This window comes from Dreissena polymorpha, chromosome 1, assembly GCF_020536995.1.
Source record: "Dreissena polymorpha isolate Duluth1 chromosome 1, UMN_Dpol_1.0, whole genome shotgun sequence".
Taxonomy (NCBI): Eukaryota; Metazoa; Mollusca; class Bivalvia; order Myida; family Dreissenidae; genus Dreissena; species Dreissena polymorpha.
This window is the reverse complement of record NC_068355.1, coordinates 126,482,419-126,493,392: the sequence shown is the minus strand read 5'-3', so window position 1 is coordinate 126,493,392 and position 10,974 is coordinate 126,482,419. Positions and strand designations below refer to the sequence as shown.

General features: G+C 34.4%; 2 protein-coding genes across 2 annotated transcripts; one reads left to right on the top strand and one right to left on the bottom strand.

The window, feature by feature from the left end:
* The first annotated feature begins 60 nt into the window (after positions 1-60).
* Positions 61-3,159, top strand: LOC127849105 (uncharacterized). The gene is made up of 4 exons (XM_052381830.1): positions 61-369; positions 937-1,096; positions 1,791-1,857; positions 2,148-3,159. Exons 1-4 carry the CDS (start codon positions 191-193, stop codon positions 2,351-2,353), a joined length of 612 nt encoding a protein of 203 aa, XP_052237790.1. The 5' UTR covers positions 61-190; the 3' UTR covers positions 2,354-3,159.
* Positions 3,160-3,408: 249 nt separating this feature from the next.
* On the bottom strand, positions 3,409-6,765 carry LOC127849116 (putative nuclease HARBI1). The gene is made up of 4 exons (XM_052381841.1): positions 6,559-6,765; positions 5,975-6,128; positions 5,222-5,322; positions 3,409-4,454 (listed from the first exon to the last, which is right to left on the bottom strand). Exons 1-4 carry the CDS (start codon positions 6,648-6,650, stop codon positions 4,232-4,234), a joined length of 570 nt encoding a protein of 189 aa, XP_052237801.1. The 5' UTR covers positions 6,651-6,765; the 3' UTR covers positions 3,409-4,231.
* Between the last annotated feature and the right edge of the window lie 4,209 nt (positions 6,766-10,974).

Sequence of the window (10,974 nt, the reverse complement as noted above, 5' to 3'; positions counted from 1 at the left end):
CTTAAGTATTGTTAGTAAAACGGTACCCAGGGTACCTCTCCAACTTGGAGGTGACATGTAAACAAACAACAACAACTCTGACGGTTAAACTATACTATTTTTACTTTGTTGTTTTATGTAACCCATCTGCTTTCGTAAGTGTGTTGTCACCTAGTGTCGTCTGCACTTGTTTAAGTTGTAACTTGTCACAATGGATGCGGTAACGCTTAATGAGAAGAAAAGAGAAAAAAGGAAATTGAATTGGACAAAAATAGAAACGGAGGTGTTAGCAGCTGCTTACATCGAGCAGCATGCGTTGATAAACGGCAATTTTTCATCGACGTTGTCTGGAAAAGATAAGGATCTTGCGTGGGAAAAAATTGCAGAACAGTGAGTATCATCTAGCGCACTATTATATTTTCTTTGAAACTTAACAATGAACACAATTTTAGATTAGAAAAAAACACAACGTGACATGTGCTTACTGTAGTTTAAACGCTCAAAAACACCATAATAATTTATTATGCTCCCCCCCCCCATTTTTTTTTTTTGGGGGGGGAGCATATAGTCGCCGCTTCGTTTGTCCGTGCGTGTGTCCGTCCGTCCGTGCACAATTTTTGTCCGGGCTATTTCTCAGCAATTAATGACCGGAATTCAATTAAACTTTATGGGAAGCTTCACTACCAAGAGGAGATGTGCATATTATCAGCCGGTTCTGGTCGGATGATTTTTCACAGAGTTATGGCCGTTTGAAATTTTCCATTAACTGTACATATAGTGCAATTCTTGTCCCCCAACTACTAGACGTTTCCTTTTATCTGAATATATAGTGCAATATTGTGACAAAAAAACTTTGGGGATCATAATCTGTCTCCGACGGCTTCTTGTTAAATAAGGATATAGCTTATTAAAATGTCACTAAACATGCTAGACGTATGTAAACATAATCTCATGCAGAATAAACGCACTGGGAGCAGAAGAAAGAACAGTGGAAGAGATCCGGAAAAAGATTTCCGACACGAAAACAAAACTGAGAAAGAAAGAAAGACAACGGCGCCTATCAATGAAACAAACTGGAGGGGGGCCAGCAATCACACTGGAGAAGTGGGAGGAGAAAGTAAATGCATTTGTATTCACGACTATACCAAGAGAAAGCTATATCAAAGCATATCTCCATTTGATGAGTGACCTTAGAATATTGTTTTTTTATTCATAACCAATGATATCAAATGTAAATTACTGTATCTGACTGATAGCTGTGATGAAATTAATTATGTAATGCAGTGTATCATTAAAGTCAAATCAATAATACTCCTACCGTAGAAATCTAAAAAATACTTGCTTGATTAATTAATAGGGTTCATAAGTGTCTTTTCATATAATTTAGAATTAAAGTGTTTTGTACTCTTTTGAACGCGTAAAAAAGTTGTGTTTTACTTCCGCTAACATCACCAAAAATAAAAAAAGTAGGTTTTCGTAACTTTCATTGAACTTTTGTTTGACTTTTACACGTTGTGTTCCACTAACAAGGTAAGTCCATTGACAAAAGTGTTCAAAACATCAATGCAAACATCATTTAATATAATTCTAAGATGGCACAATTATTATATCGATAAAATATTCCAGTTTAACAAATGTAACCAAAAACTGATTTTTTGTCTGTAAACTTGACTTCAAATGGCAAAACAAGTTAAGGGTCGGTAAAAAAGTTCGTGTCTGTCGGGTTAGCGGAAACATACAACTTCTTTAGGCCTAAGTTTGATGCAAATTATATTGTTGATTACCGTACAGTTAGATCTAATTTCTTATAGATGATAGAGGTTATTGGCGAAGAGTCGATTGTGGGGTTCGGTGGTGTGGACACGTTTGCTGTGCAACGTGAGTAACATACCTTATTGCAATGATCAAATAAAAAAGTTATCTTTACTTACTGTCATAAGCTATATTATTTACCATACCGTTCCACTATAAACAGTCGCCGTTGTGACAGTTAATGACACCCCGCTGCCGGTATGACTAGATAACGAAAACAGTACTGTTTTCGCAAAAACAGTAAAAATTACTGCTATCCCCGCTGCTAACGCTAAATGCACTTGTGCTTCTAATCTTCATTGTTTTGAAAGGCACTTGAGTTGAAGAAACATTTTGTCTGTTTTCAATAATGACAGGAACACAACAGCCGATGATTGCAGAGCAACATGGTCAATCATGCAGTACGATGTGTGTGGAGCCCACTGTAGCTTTAGAACCCCAGGTGGTAGGAGGAGTCGCAACTCCAAACCAAAAAACAAAAATGTATGTGCAGTGCGTTATAACAAATTCTTTTTATTTCATCTATTTGTTAACAACAGTGTGTATTCAGCAAAGCATCTAAAACATATAAATAATGTGACAAAACACTACTAAAATATGCTATTAGTATAAATACGATACATTCAGTAATGTTAAACTGAAACAAGATAACCAATTAATTTGGAAAACATTTCAACAGTATAATACATATTATTAATATCCACACAATCCCTGTAATAAAAATGTAATTATTGCCAATCAACATAAGGTGTGTTTTATGCCCTACTTCGAAGACGAGGGGGTATATTGTTTTGCACATGTTCCGTCGGACCGTCCGTCCACCAAGTGGTTTCCGGATGATAACTCAAGAACGCTTACGCCTAGGATCATGAAACTTCATAGGTACATTGATCATGATTGGCAGATGACCCATATTGATTTTCAGGTCACTAGGTCAAAGTTCAAGGTCACAGTGACTTAAAGCAGTAAATGGTTTCCGGATGATAACTGAAGAACGCTTAAGCCTGGGATCAGGAAAGTTCATAGGGACATTGGTCATGACTGACAGATGACCCCTATTGATTTTCAGTACTCTAGGTCAAAGGTCAAGGTCACAGTGACTTGAAACAGTAAAATGGTTTCCGGATGATAACTCACGAATGCTAAGGGTTAGGATCAGGAAAGTTCATGGTGACGTTGGTCATGACCGACAGATGACCCCTATTGATTTTCAGGACTCTAGGTCAAAGTTCAAGGTCACAGTGACCTGAAACAACTACAATTGACAGTCCATTTTGGGGGCATGTGTGTTTTACAAACAGCCCTTGTTTTATTCCAATTATTATAACAATCGTCTAACAAATTATTTCAATGTATGTTAATTTGAATTATTACAGTCCAAGCACGAAAAACAAAAGGCGGAAGACAAGTGAAGATGGTAATATTTCAAGAAATAAACTGTTGAATTATGTTAATTTATTTAAATTTCGCAGTCATGTTGTTTTTCTATTGGTATTGTAACGACTAGCCCAATTAACAATGGGCGAGTCGTTATGAGGCGAGTTGTTAATGGGGCGAGTCGTTACCTATTCCTACCTTTGTTAAAGTCCATTTTGCCTGAATTTCTTTCTTTTACTAAAAATAAGCCTTTTTTTTCAGATGACCATGAAGATGTCTTGCAACTTTTGAGACAGCAAAATGAGACACTCGATGCAATTTTATTAGAGCAAAGAAGAACCAGAGAACTTCTTGCAAAACTGTTTTCATTTCCGCTTAATGAACAATAAATAATCATTGTTTAAAGCCACACACCTTGAAATGAAATACATGGCATAGTAAGTTTAAGGATAAATGAGAAACATATTTGATCTATGCCAATAAGAATATATCTGGTGGTTACAAGGTAGACATCTGTCTCTTTTGCGCTTTAAAACTTAAAAATAATTGCGTTTGTCGAAATGTATGTATATGTATAGAAATCCTACTTTTGGTTTTTAAATTAAAAAAAACAATAAATAACTTGCTAACAAGGCTAGAGATTTTATGACAATTTTGCACATTTTGAAATTGCATCAATATGTATTTATTAACATGTACTTCATTTCAAGGTGTGTGGCTTTAAACATTTATTAACATTCATATTATAAATCAAATGACAATTTTAGCAGCAAATTGCTATAAATGAAATGTACTAAATATGGTGTGAAATTAATAAGGTTATTACAATTCTCTGCAATTTTTAACAACTATCAAAAAATATTGTGTCATTGTTAGAACTACTTCTTATATTTTAACACTAAATATCACCTAGTATCACATAGTAATAAAACAATACTCTAGTAGTGAAATGAACAAAACAATACATTAAACAGTTCAGTATGCTATTGAGAATCAATTCATTACTGATTGAGCGATTTCCCTGAAAAAGGTATTCTATATTAAATTAATATAGAATCCCTTTTTAGTGAAATCTCTCAATCAGTAAGGCCCGTGCACGCAACGCATTCAGGTCAGGGTTTTCCAGTGGCAGTTGTACATTGTCATCATCATCTTCTACGTCAATGTCATCAATGTCAAGGAAACCATCACTCAGACACAGATTGTGCAGCTTGGCACATACAGTCACAACCAGAGCTATCTTCTGAGGCGAAAATTGTAGATAGCCTCCAGTTTTGTGAAGACACCTACAACAAATATACCATACTATATATTAACTGGAAGAAAACACGTGGATATACCATTATGTCATTATTGGCCTGCTTTCATTGGAGATATAAAGTACAGTAAAGTACAATGTACTTTCTCTTACAGTTTCATCAGAAAGAGTTGCAAAACAAGTTATGTTTCTGTCCAAGAAAGGTATTAGCATATTGAGTCTTTCACACGACACATCATAATATGGTTAATACCCATAACAAGTATTATTAAAATCTGTACATGTATAACAAAGTTATTGAGCAAACGCGAAACTATTGCAATTTTTCGCACATGCAACACACAAACACACGAACACATATGTTCAATTTTGTGACCCCTGGGGCAGGGTCAAATTTGACCCCAGGGATAAAATTTGAACAAATTTGGTAGAGGACTATTAGATGTCACTACATACCAAATTTGATAGCCCTAGGCCGGATGGTTATGAACAAGAAAATTTTTGAAGTTTTCACAAAATAGGCCTTATTTAAGCATATGTTCAATTTTGTGACCCCCCAGGGCAGGGTCAAATTTGACCCCAGGGGCATAATTTGAACAAATTTGAAAGAGGTTCACCCCAGGAACATTCCTGAGAAATTTCATCAGAATTGGACCAGTAGTTTAGGAGAAGATGTTTAAAGGAAAAGTAAACGCACGGACACACGCACAACGGACAAAGGACCATGACATAAGCCCCGCTGGCCTTTGGCCAGTGGAGCTAAAAATCAAATCTATTTGTTATAACATTAATAACCTAAAACGTGACTTCAACAGTCCAAACGCCCTCTCTACTACCATCCTCGAACGACTGTGGGCCAAGTTGAACGCGATCTCAGCTCTGCTCATTGGATTCAGCTACCAGCATATTAAAAAAAAACAATGTATATATAGATATAGTCGAGCTAAAAAGGTTATTGAAAAACATTGAACATTACTGGACTGGTAAATACGATATGAATCACCGTTGAATAGGAAATAAGAGAAATTGTTTTTTTCAACAAAAGGAATGTTTGTACACAAAAGTACATTGTATTATTGCTCACTCTCATAAATACATTTTATATCATGATTATTAACAATCTTTATACAAGATTATCTAACTAAACAATTACCATAAGTACTTTATTTTATGCTTTCCGGTGGTTTATAGAGAAATATCAGTGAATTAAAACTGATTGTTTCACTGTTTCAAACAGTGAAAATTAACTGAAAATTATCGATAATTTTCACTGTTTACTTTTTTGACGAAATGACGTCATTATCCCAGCAAAATTCTTTAGTTTAACTCTTTAACAATGTATATAAACTGTAATCAAAAGCATTAAATAAAAGGAAAATTTATTGGATTCGGTTAAATATCGATTTTAATTCACTCGTGAAAATATTATTTTCTATGATCACTCGTGAATTAAAATCGATAATGCACAGAATGCAACAAATATCCTCTGGCTCTTTAACATACATGTTTATGTACATTAATGGTTTGTCAATGATGATGAAAAATTACCTTTGGAGTAAGAAGATATGGTTTCAGTCCATAGCCGGAGTCTCCTAGTAGCCATCCTTTGCTTCCATCCACCAGCCAGTCCTTCAAGCTACAGTTGTCAAAGATTACACTGTCATGTGTGGATCCCGGCCACTTTGCCACAATGTTAGTGAATCTACAAAAAAAGTTTTCAGCTTTTCTTTTCAAACGCATAAAATCAGAAAACATGAATCATAAAGGGTATGTACACTGTAGTGTTGTGTTCGAATGAGCAGAGATTAGCAGAGTAAAGGATTAACAAAAATAAATTGTTGCGTTGCTTTATAATCTCACTTAAGATTTCAAATTTGTTTCGTCTCTTGACATGATATTATATGCATTATAATTCAAATAATTTACAAAAGTGAAACATTTATTTTAAGTTTCATGTTATTCCACAAAATAGTTACTGAGAAACATCTCCTGTCAGAAAAGTGATACAGACAGATAAACAGAAGAACAGACAGACAACACCAAAGCAACATCCCTCCACCTTTGGAGATAATCATTAGATATGCTTTTTTGTCAGTTCTTTCACAAACTTATACAAAGAGAAAAAGAGTAACCTCATGTTTGCATCTACAACAGCTTGTACATTAATGGAATGGTATCCTTTCCGACACACATATATGTCTTCTCTCTCCCTTGGGGCTAACATGGCGATGTGTGTGCAATCCACTGCTCCAATCACATTTGGAATTCCGGCTATACCAAAAATTTTTGTTTCACTTGGACCAGTTCTCTCTCTGATGTAGGGAATACCACAGTATTCAAGCGGCGGTCTAAAGCTTTTAGCACCTTTAACAAAACATAAAGTGATAACTCTTTGATGGAATGTTCAGTAATTTATTTACCAATTGACATTACACTTAATTTAGCTACATAATAAAAATTGTTCCTTGTAAATATTAATTGTTTAAAAGCAGTGAACGGATTGACTTATGCAAAGCATCTGTAGGGCCTTTAAGCCACAATGTCGTACAAATTAAAATTTGATCATACATTCTGTTAACATCTCAGACAAACATGTTTATCAGCCTCACTGAATCTCTTTCCGAAACTCTAATAATATTCTCTATAAAATGTACATAACTTATAAATATTTCATTTGGTCTGACACTTAACATGTTATGAGCTATGTTGATGAATGACTTGATGAGACCATAAGTTATATAGCACATGTTTACGATAAAACTATGTGAAAATATATATAGCAACATGGAAAACAAGATGAAACAGCTGAGGAATAGATAAAATTTAAAAACAAGAACTCCGCGAGTCGGATGTTTCACCTAATGAGTATATTTTCAAACGATGGGTGATAACTAAAAAATGGGACCACCCAGAGTTATGGTTCCTTGTCACTACTCTTCCTCTCATTGAGCTGTATCACTGTAAAAAGTTGTAATTTGATATCTTCAATACTTTATTAGTTATGCGCCGGAAACAATTTATGACAGACGGACGGACAGACAAGACGATGGAGAAGTGATCCATTTATGTCGCATCTACTTAATAATAAAAGGCGACACAAAAATGTGTGAAGTGTTAAGGGAGCTGTTGAGTACGCAGAACATATTTTTAAACTATGTGTTACTGCAAAACATATATATTTTCCATGTCGAAAAAGCAATTTTGATTTTAAATATGTTCAACTATTGTACCTGCCAAATACTCTTACAAACTGAACTTCTTGAGACACCGTGAGTCATGCCCCCTTCACTGTAGAACTCAGATTTGGCTAGAAATTGAAGTGTTATCAGCAACTGAAAAATTGTAACAGATAGTGATATACTTTGAAAAAAATAAGAGTTACTAAGGAATTTCCTGGATGAGTTTAATAAACTATGGTTTGAAATGACAATGAGTGTCAGATTTTTTTTATGCTTCAAATGAACAAATTAAATTATCTCTAAGACAAAATCACATTGCTGGACAAATACAATTAATGTATGATTATACGGATATAGTAGGGTTTTATACTTAATATATTTAAAAACATATCTGAACAATACCAATTCAATTGCTGTACACAGAATCAAACCATACTGCAGTAATTCCATTTCATTGTGAAATAATCTTCGTTGGATGCCACAACAAGCTACATTATTAACATGCCATTATCTGATAAAATAACCTTACTGCATTTTGTAAAATTGATCAAAGAGATCAATATCTTTTCAACAAGGTTATATACCAAACTCTGGCATATTCCATAGGTAACTTGTCAAAGAATGTTTTCCAAACAAAGGGGGATGAGATTCACTATTCGGATACAGATTTCGGATGAAAATCCTTTTCACAGTAATACATATGTAGTTCCCCATATCCAGTTAATATTGCGTTCTACAAACTCAGTAACACTCGAAAATGTATCCAGTTAATATTGCGTTCTACAAACTCAGTAACACTCGAAAATGAATCATAGATGTTACAAAATAAAAGAATACTTGTGTATTTTAATAGCGTTATCAGTTCCAAAAAGGGCAAACGCATTATTTAATTTTCATAAAAAGTTGACAATGTCAAGGACGCAAGCGCTATTGACACGTACTTTTCTGAATGCGGCAAACTGTCACTCTAACAAGTTGTCATTTCAAATGATACAACAAAATCAAAATATGTTAATCTATATTACCTTCGTCATTGACGACAATGGGTGACTTCTGTTACATTGCGGCGATATGTCGTCCTTAATTAATTCATGGACTGTGTAGATTTGTGTTTTTGACAGTCTATACTTTCGCTGTATTTCTTGCTCTGTCAGAACATTTAGATAGTTTGGTCGATCTCTAAAAATCCTTGGATTTCTCCTTCGAGCGTTCCTTCTCGGAAATAACGCGGCCATATTTACGAAAATACTGAATGCTTACGCATGCTTTTTTTGTTCGTAAAGTTGCGTTAAAACTTACGTAAAACTTACGTACGCATTTTTAAGTAAAACGCATTTGCGCAAAAATTTCAAACGTACGCAAGGAATTACGAAAATCGTAGACATACGCTAGCGTAACTCTGTTAGTAAAACGGTCCCCTGGTGCATAAGATTTTAAAAATGCATTTGAAATGATAAGTTTTGGTATCAGTTTAAAGGTACATGTGTAAGTCATAGGGCAAAAGGCCTGATTTGTGCATTTCTGTGTATGTTGAGGATTGCCAGCCTCAATAGTAGGGCATGGTGTTTGCCTTCAAATGGCAATTCCGGTAGCTGTAAAAACTGGTGCATATGTTCTAAGGTAATTATTTTGAGTTACGGCGTATAGAATGTTTTCAAATGCATTTTTTTGTAAGCTTGTGAAACCACCTTTCCAGTCATTTATAGTGATATATTGGCTTATCGGTCGGTCATGGTGAAATGTGAGATCAAAGATTGCGATTATATAAAACAAAAAAGGAAATTAATTGGGCATGCGTAACCTGAAGCACTATTACTAAGATTACACACCACTAATTTGATTATACACCAATATATAAGAGAGTCCGAGGGGCTCTGGACAACACACTCGTTATGATATTTTTACTTTTACTTTTCTCGGAGAAAGAATGGCCCTTGGCTGTTCCACCGAAAAATTGCGATTATCCAATTAATTATTTTCTAAATACGAAAGTGTATTGTTTGTTAACAGATGAAATCAAGCAGAAAGTTGAAACGTCGAAATTGGCACCCTCTTTGGAGCATTTGTTTGAAAGAAAATCGACCAATCAAAATCACGTTTCGGAACAGCGTAAAATACCGTCAATGACGGAAATTTACGAGTGTCTTTTCATAAAGCAATTCTGCAATAATACGGACTCACCCGAGCGGGACGATTGAACAAGCCAATTATTAAAGAACAATTACGATTGATATTTAATATTCTTTCTTTTCTATTTTTCAAATTTTAATCTGTGTTTACGAAAAGAATACTGGATTACGAAAATAATAACAATCGAATAAACGTAGAATATTATGTAATGAGTGGGGTACATGAAATGCGTTTGTCAATGAACGATGCAGATTGCGTTCTAGAAACGGAAGCAATATTGTGTGTTCATCATTCTATACATAGATGGTGACGTCACTACGTTATTGTCACCTCTATACTAAAACGCATCAAATTCCCCTGGTTTGGGGAATTAGGCTTCCGCAAAAGTAGTTTTGCGTAGGAATGAAAATGTTAATAATGAAAGAAAAATCGTTTTTATTGTGTGTTTAAAACGGAATGTTGTTTAAAGAAATGTTGTTTAATTATGTTTAAATGTGATTTTGAATCTCTATTAAGACTGATAGCGATTATCAGAAGCCCGATTACCTGACCTACTTTTGCTTTCACGTTTCACTCGTAAAAGAAGTGCTACCCACAATTCCTTATGCGTTAGTACACAGGTCAGTAAGACCGGTGTGTACACAATGGTTTGTTCATTTAAGTTAAGCTCACTTGCTAAGAAAAACAGTTTTACAAGGCTTTCATTCGAAACTGAAAAAGACAAACATGGTTTGATTTATATGTTAGTGGATCTGGGTATAATCAGATTCATGTGCATATGTTGACTTTATTATGTTTGTCACCCGTCACCCTACAAAGTTTACTGTAATGGCATGAAGATTAACGGGAGAGGGAAAAAGGTACATCTTACAAATAAATCAGGCTATGATAGAAACCAACAATGTTGACAGTGTCTATAGTAGTACTATGTGGGATTGGCAGAATAAATTATAATTCCCAACTTAAAAAAGTTTGTGACCTTTGTAAAATCCTCCGATTAAGGACCTATTTTATTCCGAGTAATGGCGCAATTTTTTCCTTAATTCTGACTAAAATACCTGATCTGCTCAATGACTTGAAACATTCATAAGATAATTGATGAATAATTCATGGATGGTTTAAGAATCTTAAATTCAAAAAAATAATCATAAAACATTCATACAATATTGTATGAATAGTTCATTGGTGGTTTAAGAATACTAAATTCCAAAAATATTCTTCATTTATTCTTTAAACATT